The sequence below is a fragment of the Pelodiscus sinensis genome, chromosome 28 (genome assembly GCF_052426305.1).
Source record: "Pelodiscus sinensis isolate ZL-2025 chromosome 28, ASM5242630v1, whole genome shotgun sequence".
NCBI lineage: Eukaryota > Metazoa > Chordata > Testudines > Trionychidae > Pelodiscus > Pelodiscus sinensis.
The window spans coordinates 16,214,382-16,231,303 of record NC_143079.1 but is presented as its reverse complement, the minus strand read 5'-3'; the positions used below and the strand labels follow the sequence as shown (position 1 = coordinate 16,231,303).

The window sequence follows — 16,922 nt, the reverse complement described above, 5'->3', positions numbered from 1 at the left end:
GACTGCTGCTGCACACTGAGTGGATGTCTTCAGAGAACTAGGCACACTGACTCCAAGATCTCTCTTGGGTAGTTGTAGTTAAATTAGCCCCCATCATATTGTATGTATAGTTGGGATTATTTTTTCCAATGTGCATTACTTTACATTTATCAACATTAAATTTCATTGAACATTTTGTTGCCCGATCACTTAGTTTGGCGAGATCTTTTTTAAGTTCTTCATAGACTGCTTTGGTCTTAACTATCTTGAGCTGTTTAGCATCATCTGCATCACCTGACAGCTCTTAATACATTTAAAAAACTGAGAGGCAGCATCTTGGTCTGAGCTCAAGCTGAGAATCAGCTGATTCTCAGCTCACCCCGGTCCCCTGCTATGCCTTTGCCTCTTTTGCACCCCTGAGATGGTGCTTGGGAGAAACCAGCTTTGAAGCCAGCTACCCCTAGCACCGGCTCCTTGCTGCCTCTCTCTGATAGAGACAGGTAGTCACTGCTCAACTACCCAATAAGCATATGCTTGTCGACTAGTCGCTTACATCCCTATTTGGCACAATCCACCACTGCCGCTTAACAGCCTTGCAACAGCCAACAGTACCAGCCTGTAGGGCTTGATTACTTGACATCTCAGAGTACGGTTTTTGTTCAGCTAAAAGTTAGTTTTCAACAACAGTAAGCAGCCCGTGCCCAGCGGGTAGGAAACCACCGCATGGCTCCCCAGGGCGCAGAGACAGGAGGATAGTGCTTTGTGTTTACGGAAGCATGTTTCTGAACCAGAACCTAATAAAGAAAAAGAGTAATGACATGCTCTTTGACATTGAAGGCAAATGCTAGGTCTCCATGGGAACAGGGGAGGATGCTATTGCTGTTGAAGCACTGGACCATGACTAGGTAGGTCAGGGATCATTTCCCTGTTCTACCTGTGTGACTGGGGCAAGTCGCTCCATCCCTCAGGTCCCCTTCTGTAGAACAGGGTGAATAATTATCCCTTCCCCCTCTGCTTTCCTCTGGGGACAACTTAGGCTATGAACTCCTGGGGGTGGGAACTGTTTTGCCATATGTTTGTACAGCGCCTTGCACAACGGGGCCATGATGTTGGTTGGGGCTTTCAGAGGCCACTGCTAACGAAAATTAAACAACTGGGTATTGAAAGACTTTGACACCAAAAGGGAAAGGATTAGGAGCCACAAGGAGGGTTCCAATCTTAAGCCAGAGTTTCTCCCTTCCCAGCAGCTACTGTGCTACATCCAGGCATCCCCATCATCTGGTCTAGTGTCACGTGATCCCCACCACCACTCTGACAGACTGTTGCCATCTAGCAAGCCAGCTGCTCTCCCCAACCACGACAGGCAACATCCCTCATCGGAACACTGGCTGGTGGACGCGGTTCACAGCCCCCGAGGGGAACTTTACACGCACCAGATGATTACGGAGGCAAATTGGACCTTGCCAGCTCGGATCGTGCCCAGGGCCTGCTCTTCGCTTCCCCAAGACTGAGCCGACCCTCCGTTCTGCCTGGCTGGGGCGCACAAACACTCAGTACTCCTAGGGAGTGAGGCATCACAGTCCATTTGCAGACAAGGAGGGATTCTGAAAGCCTATCCAGCAAAGCCCTTGGAAATGCTGCCTTCCAGAGATCACCGAGTGCATCACAAACCAGCCTTGGGGAAGGCAAGTAGTGCTTATGCCCATTTTACAGCCGGGCAGATGAGGTACAAGTACCTAATGTAGAGACAACATCGGTTGGAAAGCCTTGACCCAGCAATGCCTGGTCAACCCCATATCGCTGGCCAAGCCTTTTACAAGCGTAGTTTGTGACTCCTAGGTGGCCTTGGCTCACCTCTGGTGCAGTCGGTGCTGACCATTTGCAGCACCATGGGCAACATTCGCTCTACACCAATCAGTAGATTGGTGCAGTGCCCTGGAGAACCCCCTCCATGAAGTAGGGCTATGGGGAAAGTAGCGTGGTCTCCTCTCCCATTTTCCTGCGTCTTTTCTTTAGCTGCTTCATGAGAAAAACGAGGTGGAGCAGCAGAGCCACGGGAAACAAACCGTCTTTACCCAGAATAAAACCAACCTCCTGAGAGGGGTGCAGCTGGGAGGGGCTGCAAGTGCACTGGAGAATGGGGTTACAATGCAAAGTGATCTGGACAAACAGTCTGAGGAAAAGAGGATGAAATTCAATAAGTAAAAATATGAAGTACTTGACTTAGGAAGGAACAGGCAGTTGCCGACACACAATTTAGGAAACAACTGCCCAGGAAGGAGGACCGCAGAAAGAGCTCTGGAGGTCACAGTGCATCACAAGCTAAATATGAGTCAACAGCTTAAAACTGTTGCACAAGAAATCATATTCTGAGGTGTTTTAAGCAAGAGATAAGAAGTGATTTCCCCCCTCTACTCTGCACTGATTAGGCCTCAACTGGAGTAGTGCATCCAGTTCTGGGCACCACATTTCAGGAAAGATGTGGACAAACCAGAGAGGGTCCAGAGAAGAGCAACAAAAATGAATAAAGGTCTAGAAAACATGAGCTACAAGGGAAGATGTAAAAAAATTGGGTTTGGTTAGTCTGGAAAAGAGAAGGCAGAGACGGGGACATGGTAACAATTTTCAAGAACCTAAAAGGTTGTTACAAGCAAGAGACAGAAAAATTGTCTCCTCACCATCTGCAAGGACAGGACAGGTTTAAATTATGGCAAGGATGGTTTAGGTTCGCTGTTAGGAAAAACCTCCTAACTGTCAAGGAATCCACTTCCCAGGGCGGTTGTGGAATGTCCATGACTGGAGGTGTGCAAGGTTAGATACACACCTGTCAGGGACGGTCTCTAGATCATATTTAGTCCTGCCGTGAGTTCAGGGGACTAGTACGATTGTATGAAACATCACCCAATAGCATTTGCAGATACATTTACATGGCCCTATTACCATAGAACCTCACAACCTTCAATGTGTGTATCCTCACAACCCCCTCCCCACATACACACACGAATTAGGCAAATACAGTCATTTTACAGCTGGGGAACTGAGGTGCAAAGAGACTAAGGGAATTACCATGGAGTCTGTGGCAGAGCAGGGAACTCCACCCCACGTTAACCTTCTCACCACTGCGTCGTCCTTCTTTCTCCCACCACCTGCCTGCTTCAATGAGTGGTTCTCAAAAAAACCTTATTTGTTCGCACCCTCTTCTTTTGGGTCATAGTCGATGATGCCACCTCTCCCTGCCACACAGTTTAAAGGGGAGAACTTCACCTTGAAACACTCACTATATTTAAAAGAGCCAATGAGCCACTGGAGCAGAAGCAAAAGTGTGGTTTTGGCCAATGCTCCCAATTAAATGTGCACACTGCACTCCAACAAAAACGGATTACTGTACAGATGTCAACAACTTTGTGTAGTGCTATGTGAGCGTCACAGAAATTCATCGCAATGCACAGCGCCATCTGTGGACCCGATACGTCTGAAGCAATCTGCTTTGATAGTTCTTCATTGCTGTCGGTAAAAATGTGCACAGTTAAGTCCTCTTCTCCCCTCCCTTCCCCAAAAACCAGCCTTCTCATGCCACTTCCGAATAGGCAATGTAAATGAGGAGCCAAGTAGAGAACTGACTATTGGCTTTTCTCCTGCCCACACTGCCCCTGCCTCAAAGGCAAGAAGGGGAGGGAAAGGGGGAGAAGCAGGAGCCAGTGCTGGAGTGGGGCGGGGGGGAGGGAACGAAGTTGGCTTAAAAGCCGGTTCCCCCAGGACCTGCTCCTGAACTGTAGCAGTTGAGATGTGTATACACAGCCCCCAAGGGCAGCTAAGCTGCTGTTTTCCACGGGTGTCCAGTGACATGTGCCTATTACTAGCCTGCAAGGAGTATGCGAGGCCCGGAAAGCTGCGTTTCTGTAGCCAGATGCTGGTGCTTTTAGGGAGCTGAAACGCAGCAAACCCAAATGAGACTGCTTTATGCTAAAGGCAAGTAGTGGTGGCGGTGAGGCTGCTCAGAGCCCTGGGCACCCTAGATTTCAAACACTCCAGCATGGCAGTCTCTTGGGCTAGTGCCCCTGGGTCACTCTTCTCACGCCTGTGGTTTGTGTTTCGGCTGGTAGAAACTTAATACACCGGTGCTGCCCGTCCCTTGGCTACAGAAGTTTCGTGGGATGTCAGACAAGAGGATAATGGGGTCCTTTCTGGCCATCCCGTTCCACTGAACAATCCTCATTATTTTGGAGTTAGTGCATCGGGTCAGGTAGCGTGACCAGCCTGTTCTCTATCCAACAGGAATCACAGCCTATTGCTTTTAGCATACTCCTGTGGAAGACAGGAGATGCCATCTCCCCAGCCACCTTTCCTCAGCTTAACCAGCACATTCAAGCACCAAAGCCCATGCAAATGGAGTACAAAGGCTGAAGAGCTCTCAGCTGCTGCTCTTCACCTATACGCTCATTCTCATCAGGGTACTAAATTAGTCCTTCAATGGTCTGAAAGAAGCCAGCTGCTAAAGAGCACATGATTCCAGAGGCACTTTGCTCCAATACTGTTATTACACTAAGAAGCGTTTCGGTCTGAGGCCTGCAAGGTATGTCGGTGGCTTCCACTTCATGGGAACCACCAAGAGAAGGAAGGAGGATCTTGTGGACAGGGCCTGGATTAGGACTTGAGACCCAGTTTTGATGCCTGACTTGATCACCCATTCCCTGTGCAGCCTTAAGCAAGAGAGCACCCACCTATACGCCCTCCCTGGCCCTACAACTGTGCATCTGGTGGGAATACTCCCCCACCTCCTAGTCACGTAGAGAGGAGGAGTTTAAACAACATTCAGGGTTTAAAAGAGAACTAGATACATTCATGGAGGTTAAGTCCATAAATGGCTATTAGCCAGGATGGGTAAGGAATGGTGTCCCCAGCCTCTGTTTGTCAGAGGGTGGAGATGGATGGCAGGAGAGAGATCGCTTGATCATTACCTGTTGAATTCACTCCCTCTGGGGCACCTGGCATTGGCCACTGTCGGCAGACAGGACACTGGGCTGGGTGGACCTTTGGTCTGACCCAGTGTGGCCGATATTATGTTCTTATTCTTGCAGCGCTCACCTACACCTTTGATCTTCTCACTATAAAAGTCCCTACATCTATGGAGAGCCAAGTAGGCCAGTTTCCAGCTGCCGAACTGAAACAGATTGTTAGCTGTCTTAATACTTCATCTAGAGCAGTGGGGGGAGGGGGGGACAACGTAGGCTAGTGAATGGGCCACAGGCAGTCCTCCATCTCAGTGGGCCACAAGATTGTCAAAGCTGAGCCAGTCTCTTGGAGCAGGGTAGTTTTGCTCACTCTGCTGGCAAATCTGCGGGGTGAGCCGACTGAACCGGAGCAGCGCTGTGATTGGCTGCAGAGGGAGCCCCCGGCTCACAGTCAGCGCTGCGTGCAATCAGCCCGCTCCTCACTTCACATGAGTGTCACTTTAGTAATATCGGTAGAAAAGAAAAGCCCTGTGTGGACGGACACCGGCAGGATCTGGAAACTAAACAAAAGGTCTCATGGGCCATACACAGAATCCCAACCGGCCACACGTAGCCCTCAAGCCGCAAGTGGCCCACCACGGACCTGTGGCAGGCACTGCAGGGATCTCTAGGCGAGGGAGGGGGAAGTCTGCAAGGAGGAAGTCCGAGACCCTCAGAGATGTGCTAGAGTCACCCATGGAACCGTTTTCCCCTTTCATCTCGCCAGCGCTTCCCTGGGTCTCATCGCCAGCATGAGGAGAAAGGACTTGCTACCTTGTTAGCTGTTCTTGTTTCGTATTAATCTTCCCTCCACCTCCAACAAGGGCAGTAGCCAGCCCCAGACTCAAAAGTAAATTGGTTTTTTGCACATATCTGGAAGATTTGTCCCCAGAGAGCAATCAACTCATGCTACGCTGGTCAAGTTATTTATTCTGTCACCTTCTGATATTAGTAAAGGCTCAGTTTGCATCTGTATTTGTGCTTATATAACCCCATTTCATCAACGATATCCATACTCATTACAAATATTAATTATGCTTCACAACAGCCAGATGGGCGGGCAGGCAGGCGTTGTCAGACCAGATTTACACATCTGCATAGTGAGGCCGATTGCTTAGTCTACACCCCCAAAGCATTGCAGCTGGGAAGAGAACTCTGGATTTCCAGTTTGCAGTCTGCCTGCTCAGCCATGGTTCAGCCCCTCCAATCTCTGCTGGAACAGGCCTTACGGGGTGGGGGTGGGGGGAGGTTCCACTTTCAAGTTATGTTAAGCGAAGACAACGTCAATTTGCTCCGTGCGCGGAGCCCATGCAGGACTTGCTCTAAAGCCAATGAGAGCTTGCCCACTGATTTCTGGGGGCTTTGGATCCCCCATTTTGTACAGTCTCCCCCCCCCCCATTTTGTACAGTTGAGCCAATGTTATAGGGAACTGGAAAAATCTCACTTACGTAGACCCAGATTCCAGTCCTGTTGCTACTGTAGTGCACGGGGCAGCGTGGAACCCCACGTTAGCCAGCGAGGAATACAATGGCAGGCCAGAATGGGGAAGCCAGATGTCAGCTCCAACCAGCATTTGCTGTAAGATATTCCAAGTACAACCCAAGTGGGTGGGGAGAGACAATATAATGACGGCAGCCGGCACAGAGCTCGACAATGGGATACAGAGCTTCTCATTTATGTGTCACCACTTCCAGCCCCTCTCTGCTGCTCCCGAGCCTGGTTCCATTGGCTTGGCTGGGGTATGGCATGTGAGTTTAATGGTTTCAGTCCGGGCCAGGTGCTCACACCCCAGAGAATGGAGTAACTGGCACCCTTGTAAGCTGCAGAGGCCAAGAACCGAACGGACTGGGATACGTGAACATCTTGCCCATGGAAGGGGTGGTCCCAGAAGAGGGGGGTACTCCCTTGTGGCTGGGGGGGAGGGAGGGAGGGAGAGAAATAGGAGGGAAGCTTCCCCTGCCACTACCTGTGCTGTGCCTGATCTATTTACTCATTGAATATTTAAACCATGTATATTATATAGCCCCGTCCCCCAATAGCCCCAGCTACAAGCTGGGCCCCACGTGGCTAGGTACTGCACAAGCACAAGGGAAGGAGGAATGTCAGTCTCTAGGGCTGTCGAGCACCTTTCCACCAGCACTGAAGTGTACACAGAGAACGCCTTCTGCAGTTAAGTCCATTAGCATCTTCCCCAACACCCCGACTATACCTAGGGACAACCGGCACGTGGCAGTGGCTACAGCAAGTTGTGCTAAAAGCAAAGGAACACGTCAGGCATGTTAAATTCATCCAACAAGCCACTGGAGATTCACCAAACTCCTGAAGTCCCATGTTCACTAGAGAATTCTGTACTTCCTACATGCCTGGTGGGGAGTGGGGAAAAGGAAAAACCAAAGCAGCACACGCCAGCCACCCGTCTCTTGAGAATGTGCAGTGTGTCCCGTGTGTTTAGCTTACGCTATCAAAGTTCAAACGGCTGATCACTAAAACACACTGCCTCCCATACAGCACAGTGTCAAAGACAGGCGTGTTCCCCGTGTGTAGTAGACAGATTAGTTTCCAGTCCAAAAACATCCATGTGCAACTAGTTCTGAACACTGGACAATTGGTACAAAGTTATTCCCTGGATGTGAGCAAAGAGTTGGACGTTCCTTTGACTCCTGCTCAAGTCTTCAAAATGTCGCCCAAGACAGGTTGCCTGAACTGCGTAAGTGGAATCTATGCTACTAGGACAATGGTACCCAAGACAATACAAAGCTTGTCCTGTTTAAAAGCTCTATAGAGAAGAGCAACAAAATATCCTTTTGCAGGGTTTGTTTCTCTAAGACCGGCACTGAATTGTTGTGCCAGCACATTTCCATAGGTATTATATTCCATAACTGCTGAATGTTAGATTTTCCTCACCAAGGAATAGAGCCTTTCTAGTTAGTATCATGCGTGTTCACCAGAACTGGCTGGAAAATTTGAGCCAACAGCTCAAAGGCTGTTAAGCCAAATTCTCCCCGGTAGCATGTTTCTACAAAATCAGGTTTAGAAAGCAAAAAATAAATGAACAGACATTTTAAAAAGCCGTTGTACACAGAAAGGGAAGAAATGTTGCCTCTGATTTCAAAGTTAAACTAAAAGCAGACAAAGGCAAGTGGGAGGTTAGCTAGGATGAGACGAACCTGCCAATGTGCATGCACATCTTTGGCTAAAGTCAGCCCTCGGTTACACGCCTGAAGATTCTGGGGTTACATGAGGCAACTCCGCAGAGCTTAAGCCATTAGGTACAAGCAGGTCACTCAGGCAGCCTGAGGCACAAGTAGCAGACTCAGGTTTTAAAAGGAGGAGCAGAGAGCCTTGCGAAGGAGTTCATGGGACAGGTTTGTCTTCCCAAACCTCTGCTGTCATAGTACTGGCCCCTCCCCTCTAGCTCCAGTATTCTTAGAAAAGGGGACGACGAATGGCACCTAACTCCAGTATCCTGGTATCAAGAACAGCACAGTAGTGTGACCATCTCATTCCATGCCATTTGTGATCCATCTAAGGAGAAATCCTGGTTTCATGGACACCGATTGCCAAAAAAACATACCTACCTCATCGACTTTAGGGGAGACATTCTGACCCCACTCACTGCTTTTAAACTCTGGCCTTGAAGGGTGTCTGTCTGTCTGTCTGTCTGTCTGTCACACACACACTCACACACACACACACACACACAGCCTTCTGGATTCTCTAACCCTCTGTAAACTTTGGTAGGAAAAAAAATCTCCTCGACTGAGGTGTTGGGCCCAATGTTTGGATTAAGGAAAAGATGGAAAGATGGCTGTTCAGAGAGTCACCCACTAAACTCACTTGAGCCACAGACTATAGAGATATCTGTATTGGTACTTCACCAGTATCCTCATTCTAGCTGCCATATTCCCAAATTAAAAATCAGACTATGTGGCAGGAAAGGAAGCGTCCAAACAGAATTTGTATCAGGAGAAAGTCACACCCATTTCCATGGTGGTGTCACAGGAATCCTCGCGGGGGACAGTGTTTAGAAATCTGTCATTGGATGCATTCCAAAAAATGTACTGTCTCTTCCAGAATCCCTTTATGAGCCAGGATAAGTTTTCCTCAGCTGAGTTTTCCCAGGACAATCCAGAGGGGGTGACTAAGTCCCATTAAGCAGAGAGAAGTCCCTTGCTACTTGAATTCCAACAGTGCTGACAAAACTGAGGAACTAGTTTAACAAGGCGCACATGCGATCCCCATCATTCATTATTTCAGACTCCAATTCTTAAATCACTTTCGCAATAACCTGTCTTGCTTCTGACTTCCTATGCCAGTGCCATTCTACCAGCTTGCCATGCTTAATTAAACAAGGGGCAGAGGAGGGCCGTCGTCTTTCCCAGCCAACAAAGGTCACCTCCTCTTGGGAAGTGTCACTTCCTAGGTGGTTTCACTCTAGCGGAAGAGGACGAGGCTTCTTGGCTCAGTCTCTCAGAACTGTCAAGTCAGATGACACACTTTGGCCTATGGGTGCAAACATTTCCATCCGAGATGGATCCAGATTGCACCAACTCAAGGTCCAAGTTGCTAGGCGGTTCTCCAGAACCCTACCGCTGCCAAAGTGACACACGTTAACACCCCGGAATGGGCACTGCGGTGCCACATTGAATGCAATGCCAACAGGCAGGAAAAATGCGACGCTGCAGAAAGTTTGACCTATGCTGCCTTCTCAAGTGACCCCCATTTCTTTGGCTGCACCCTCTATTTATGGAAGGGTGGTTTCCTCCATTCCCCCTTCCTCCCAGGGGCAGAAGGGTCCCATGGGCCTTCACCAAGCCACTAGCCCAATGCTCTGCTATTAACCAGTCACTTGGCAAGGCCTTTGGGACATGCACCAAGGAGGCAAGGTGCTGAGTCTCCTTTGGAATTTTTGACCAGTCGTAGCAATGGGCTCATTTGAGGGACAGATCCAGCATCTGGCCCCAGCATCCAACAGGAGAAGGGACTCAGCTCCTCGCACATCCCTGTAGCCTTGCTGCAAGGCATGAATCAGACCTGTTTTACAGGGTTAGCCGTGCCCGGATTCATTTGTGCAAGCAGGCTGATGGCAGAGTCGGGACCAGGAGTCAAGTCCTTTGACCCAGTCCAACCCCTAGTCAGCCAACCATATTGAAAGCCAGGTTTAGACTCCAGGAGTCCTTAATCCTTGTCCCTGCTCTCCGCACCTAGACACTCAGTCACAAAAGGTCTCCAGCAGGCGGTTGTGTGACTGATAGCACAGCAAGGGGCCAAGTCTCCCTGCCTCTAGCCCACCCCTCCTAAGCATGGGCGCAGATGAACTGAAGCGCACAATGCATCCTAGGAGGGCTGATCAGGAGAGGTCCCAGGAGCATGGAAGCTTTCTCATGCTGCTGTCAGCATCCTGGGCAGGACCTGCCAGCGGAGATTATTCACCCGCAAAGAAATGTATTTTGCCTGTGTTGCAGGCCAGAGAACAAGTTTTAGGCCAGCTGTGTAATGACAGCAAGACCAGCTGGTAGTGAGCCTCATTCCTGGACTCCCGCTGCCAGCAGGCCATAGTCCTTAAAGGCCAAGAGACCCAGACTGTACCCGTAAAGTCAGTGCCTCACCCAACAAGAACAAGTTCTGTATAACCACCTACGAGCTTGTGGGGTGTTTCCAGATGACAGGTTTTGGCCTCCTCCCCCATCTCATCCCCAGCACTCACCAGAGTCACCACCCAGGTAGGAACTGAAATCAACAAAGACTTGAAAAGATGGTTGGAGATTCCTAACACACTGCTCCCTTTCCCCTCCTCCCCCCACTCAGTTCTCATGCACCAGCTTCCTTCTCTCTTTTAACCCTGGCCTATTCCAGGCAATCCATTTGCAGAACCCTAAACAATTGACAAAACACTGGTCTGACTGAAGATTCAGAGGATGCTGTGCAAAGGATGAACTGTGAGTAGATCTAGGGAAGGCAACATTATTATTCTGAAGGTCGAGGGTAAGGTTACCAGCAAGAAGCATTCAGAAGATTCTGTTAGTGCCTAAGCACATACATGACAAGTAAAATTCTAATTACAGCAGCAGTGCTCCAGATAAAATATTAATTTACACACACTTCACCAGTTTTTTACATTGCAAGAATGTCACATCTAATGTATAAACACCTTTAGGATTTCAAGCCCTTCCTGTTGGGTTTTTTCTTCCCCCCTTTTAAAGTACTTTACAACCCGAACATGTAATCTGGATTCCAGTTTTCTTTGCAGTAGCCCCGCATATACAAACAAACAAACAAACAATCCCACACCACAACCAGCAGTTAGCCCTGGTTGATCTATAAAATATGACAGAGAAAATTTACTTCAAGGTGTCCCCCGATGAAAGTGGGTAGAAGGAATCAGGCCAAAAAGTTAGAAGACCACTGCTTTTGTTGTTCATAAGTGCATCTTTCCCCCACCACAATGTACCATGATGGTTGTTTTTAAAGCATTCCAAGTTTGAAGCTGGGAAAATCCAGTACCTGCTGTTTTTATATTGTCCCTTTGGATTTATATATATAAAAATCACCAGCATTACCTGCAATTGATTTACGTATCTGAGAAACCAGTCAGCTGTAGAAGCCACCAGTTCACAAACCCCTCCAGGGCAATTAAATTTTGAAAGGGGGGGGGGGGGCAGAAATATGATTAAAGAAAGGCCCAAGCCTCTGTTTGTAGTTAATGGAAAAGGGAGAATAAAGACACTGCATTCTTACCTTCAGCCAGCACTTCATCCACCGTCACCTGGTATCTCCCAATATGGAACACCCTGCCAATGTACCCACTCCCTGGTCCGCTAGAACTGCCGCTTCCACTACTGGTACCAGAACCAGGGCCAGAACCCCCCAGCTCTCGACGAGAGTCAAAAAACTTCTTCATCTCCCCAGAGATATAACTGTATTCTAATCAAAGGCGATGTTATTTTCCAAGGTCCAATATTTTCCCCTTCTTGATTCCAGCCAATTAAAATAATCCACTCCCAGCGGTGATTTTTGCTTGTTTGTTTTAAGTAGGGCAGATGATTTTCCCCCTCCTCCTGGCAGGCAGAGCTTGTAAGATTTAGACCTGTAATGACAGTATCAAAACAAGGGAGGGGGGAGGACAAACAATTACAAATACTTAAAAAAAATCAGCCAGACCCTGGACAAAATTAAAACCCCCAAAGATGTTCCCACCATTCCCCTAAATATTAACAGACAAATTCTTGCACTCCTCCCACCAAGCACTGCAAGCAGTTGGTTATAAAAGAATGATGCACCTCTCCCTGGATCCCTGCCCCCCATTCACACACACCTAGGAGCTAAGGGGAAGGCTGCCCCAGCCCTTTACTGCAGAAAGGCTGGACCTACCCAGCTAGCAACTTGGCCACAATGTTACCATTGCTGCAGCCGCTCTACGAGCCCTGGATGAAACACTGTTATAAGGTACCATTGCCACTCAGGGAGGCTAACAGCAGCTGATAGCCAGAGACCATTACAGGCTGAGCCTGCTCCAGCCCCCCCTCTGCTCCAGCTCCATCCAACCAGGAAATGAACTGTCACAGGAAGTCCCTGCTTCAGGGAGGGTGGGTGGAGTGGGGAGATGGTGCCTGGGTGATTTCCCATCCCCCCACCAGCTTTTTTTTAACCCCTTAATCCCCAGCATGAGTCTCCCGCCTGCAAACAGGTTTCAGGTGACGAAACAAGCCAAAGGGCTGGGAGGGGCAGGGGGGCGGTGGGGGGCTCAGATCCAGCATTAAAGCAGCAGCCCAGGAAACTGGGCATCAAAGAGTGTTTTTTTTAAACTGCAACAGACCTCTGTCGCATGGCATTCTGGGAGTGGTAGTTCTCCCGAGTGGCAGCTCCGGCCAGCTGTGCAGCGAGAGGGACTACAATTCCCATAATGCACCAGGAGAGGCGCTTGCGTGGGGGGTTGAGAGTAAAGCGTGGTGGAGAGTTTAGTTGTCACCCTTGTTCAGTGCCCCCTCTTTGGTGTGGGTTTGATTAATTAATGAGTATAAAAGCAATTTCCCCTCCTCTTCCCCCCTGCCAGACTTACAGCAGGGGCGCCTGGGAGTTGTAGTTTCTCTGGACCCCACCATGGCAGCACCAAGAGGGACAGCATCCTGGCCGGAAAAGCAGAGAGAACCCGTGAATCGCAGAACTATAGGCCTGGGAACGACCTCCAGAGGTTATCTAGTCCAGGCCCCTGTAGTGTTCTCCAGTGGACCTGATTTCCTGGCATCCCCCATCCTGCTTTGTAGGAGTTTATCTACTCAGCCTCCTTAAACAGTCAGCCAGCTGCTTAAGCAAAACGAACAGGCTCTGTTGGAATTGGGAGAGCAGGGCTGTGCCTTAGCCATGTGAGCTGTTTGCTATAGCTGCACTTTTTAAAAAACAAATGTCACTGTAACAGTCACAAATCTTCAGCGAGATGCAGGGCTTGCGATTTTTCTCCTGAGCCACGGAAGATGCTGGGGTTTCATAAAACCCCCACACCTGGGAAGCATGTAATTAGGAGAGACTATCACTTTTTTTTAAATCAAAGCTAAGTTCCTAGCCTTCATGCCGGATGGCGGCATGGCCTGATTGTGCCTCAGAAGTTCAGAAGACAAGAGGGCAAACAAAAAGAATCCAAAGTTTATCATTTTTAATCCCGTGGTTTTTAAGCCAATCTCAAGATTTTTTGTAGTTTGGCTTATGAATGTTCGGAGTTGGCAAGACTCATTATTTGTTATTCTATTATTTCTTTTTCATGGCATCAAAGAGTTGAAGGCCAGAAGGGACCACTAGATCCCCTGTGTATCAGAGGCCACTCACCAGGCTTCTGGAAAGGGGAGGGGGTGACCCTGTGCTCCCAGAAGGGGCAGGGCCTCAGGCTGTAAGAGCAGGGATGGGGGGGCAGGACCAAGGTATCTGAGCTTCATTGCCACCGGGACCACACCCCCACCCCTTCAGCAGCATCTGGAACGGCAATTTAAAGAGCCCTGGGTGTCCAGCCACTGCTGCCGCCGCAGTAACAGTGGTGGTGGCAGGTGCCTTAGGCCCCTTTGCCCCTCCCTGTCAGCAGGCCTGCCCACCATCAAATGCTGGGAGGGCAAAGGCGAGGGGGTGCCAAAGAGTACCATTTGGCCTAGGGCCAGTCCTGGATGGCTGGTCCACAGCTCCCCCCAGCGAGCCCCCAAAATTTGCCACTGCAGTAGCTAGTCTAGCTTCACAGGGCAGGGTGGGTGCTGGATGTCAGCTCTTTCCCCACTTTCTAATGCTAACTCGCAGTGTGATCCTGAGCACGTCACGTCCGTGCTCAGTGCCTGTGTTTCCTGTCTCCCACCCTGTGCTTGCCTCTGTTTACACTGAAAGCTCCTTGGGGCAGAAGGTGTCTTACAGCACCTAAGACGGGGCAGATCAGCCCACCAAGCCTTTGGATTCAGCCCGTGGGGGGCCATGTGGGGTGACTTTGCACGCACGCCTACACACACATACACCCCATGCAGCACAATCATCGCAACTCCTATTGGCTGGTACAGAGAGTCACGATGCACCCGCAGCCAACTACTTTGAGTGGTCTGGGACTGTGGCAGGCACGGAGTCTGCCTGAAGTTCCCGCTGGGCTGCTGGCTGGGAGCTGTCAAGGGTAAGTGCCTCCTCGCCAGAGCCTGCCTCTGGTACTTTGCCTCATCCCATATTCGAACTCCCTGCCCTAGGTCACTACTCAAGAACTCCCTCCCAGACCCTGCACATCTTCCTACACCACTCCCACAGGCCAGAATCCTCTCCTGCATCCATACCCCCTCCCTGACTATGCACCCCCTGCTGCACCCCAATCCCCTGCCCCAGCTCACAACCCCCTCCTTTACCCAAACTCCCTCTCAGACCTGCATCCCTGTTCCCTAGCCCGAGCTCCCTTCTGCACCCAACCTCCATCCCAGACCCTCCATAGAAGAGGCCGGCCCTTGACCACTTACCAAAATCTCAGAGTGGCTCCCAATCAAAAATTATCGCTCACTCTGGCATAGGACAATGGGCCCCAATTTTGGCTGAAGCCTGAAATTTCTCTTGTCACAGAAATAACATCAACACATTACTAACCTATTCTTCTCTGTGTGCCAGTCTGGTTCACCAGGCTGGTGAGGGGGGAGAGTTTTTAGGGTTTGTTTAATGTAAATAGAAGCTTTGGCCTTGGTCTGCTGGGTCACCCTTGGTCAGGGGTCACCAACCAGTCGATCGGGATCTATCAGTAGATCTTGGAACCTCTGACAGGGGATCCTGACGGGTTTGGCCGGGAAACTCTCAAGTGCTGGCACTTCAGTTGCCCCTCCCCCACTGTCATGCTGCTCCTGCCCTCTGCCTTCGGCTGCCCCTTGGAAGCTTCCTACTTGCTGTGCAGGGTGTGGGAGAGAGAAGGGGGGGCTGATGTCAGGGTGTCCCTCCTCCCCCCACTCCTGTACCCTGTATCCACAGAGAGGGGGGGATGGAGGGAGCTTGGCAATGCAAATCTCTGTCACGCCCACGCACTGTGTGTGTCTCTGTCACTCACAAACACACACTGTCCTTCCCTCTCATCCCCTGACCCCACACGTACATGGGGGGTTGTTGCTACTTTTACTGCTGGCAAAGTGGGTTCTGTTTAGTGTTTGACTGGACTGTGCATTTCGTAACTTTCATTTCTCTCTTACACTTAAATTTAATTCTTCGAGTACTAAAATGCCAAACTGGTCATGTCTGGAGTAATTATCCCTGGGGTTGGTTGTGCTCCTGGAGGTGGCTGGCATGTCTGCAGCCCCCTAGGGAAGTCAGAGTATGCTGTCCTTGTCAGTAGGCACCACTCCTGCAGCTCCCATTGGTCAATGATGGAGAACTGTGGCCAGTGGAGGCAGTGCCTGTGGATGAGGGGCAGCGCATGGAGCCATTGCTGTACATGCCAGGTGCTTTGTGGGGGTGGGACAGGGCCTGGGCTGTCTTAGTTCTACTGCGTTATTCCTGGGCAGCTGTCTAGCAAGACTTGAACCTACCCTGCTAGGCTCCCCAGGAAACTGCCCTATCCCCTAGACCATTCCACTGCCCACTCTACAGCCCTGCCTTCAGAGCGTCCCTAGTCCTGTGTCTGGTCACTCCCAGGGTGGGCAGAGGGGACGGCTTGAAGGTAGGGAGGTGGAGTGGGATCTCCAGTGAACTTGGGGATGGGCATTAGCCTCTGGAGCACAGGGTGGTGGGCACAATCCCACCCCCCTCCACCCACTCAGGCAACGGCTGGGCTGCCAACACAGGCTGCCTGAGGGGTGGAGCTGGCTCTGGATTAGGAAGGCAGGATAAGGGACCTGCTGAAGGTAGAGGAGGAGGGGGAACAGGGCTCTGGAGTGGCTTGGAGAATGGGGTATTTGCCTGGGGAGCACAGGATGGTGGGTTCAAGCCCAAGTTCTGCTGCTGGCAGCTCAAGAACTAACCCCCCCCACACACACACACACAGAGGGAGGTGGGGTGGGCTCCCAAGTGGGCCAGGAGATACAGCACTTGCCTGCAGAGGACAGGGCTGTGGCTTGGAGTCTCCATTTCACCCAAGCTGCACCCATCTTGTGGCAACCAGACAGCCACCCCAGGGTCTAGGACCCACCAGAACTGGGTGGGCTCAGCCCTGGAGTGGCTTAAGGGATAGAACATTCCCCTGGAGAGCACAGGGTGGTGGGCTCAAGCTCTAGCTGCCCCAGGGATGGGCCAGGGTCTGGCAGGAGAAAGGGACCCCTTAAAGGCAAGGGGGGGTGGACCCTGGAGTGGCCCAGGGCAGCACCCCTCAGCCAGCAGTACAAGTACCCTTAGGGGTACCCAAAGGACAGGGGGTGCATCAGCAACTGGAACTTGGAGAAAACTGAACTTTTATTTTAAGTTTTACAGCTTTTTATTATTTTTCTACTTTTTACCAAATATTTCATCAACTACAATTAAATTGTTAAACA

General features: G+C 50.3%; 1 protein-coding gene across 16 annotated transcripts in view; it reads right to left on the bottom strand.

Annotated features, from left to right (window-relative positions):
* AAK1 (AP2 associated kinase 1) overlaps positions 1 to 12,658 on the bottom strand; it is a 129,166-nt gene extending 116,508 nt beyond the window's left edge. For 2 of the 16 annotated variants that reach the window (XM_006119084.5, XM_006119089.5), the window contains exons 1-2: positions 12,343 to 12,653; positions 11,710 to 12,058 (exon numbers count right to left, since the gene is read on the bottom strand). In XM_006119084.5, the coding sequence (XP_006119146.3) occupies positions 11,710 to 11,872 (163 nt within the window). In that variant the 5' untranslated portion in view covers positions 11,873 to 12,058; positions 12,343 to 12,653. Of the gene's footprint in view, positions 1 to 11,709; positions 12,059 to 12,286 lie in introns of all 16 variants that reach the window. The other 14 variants (XM_006119093.5, XM_075910823.2, XM_006119088.5 and 11 more) reach the window with 13 other exon arrangements.
* Positions 12,659 to 16,922: the final 4,264 nt, after the last annotated feature.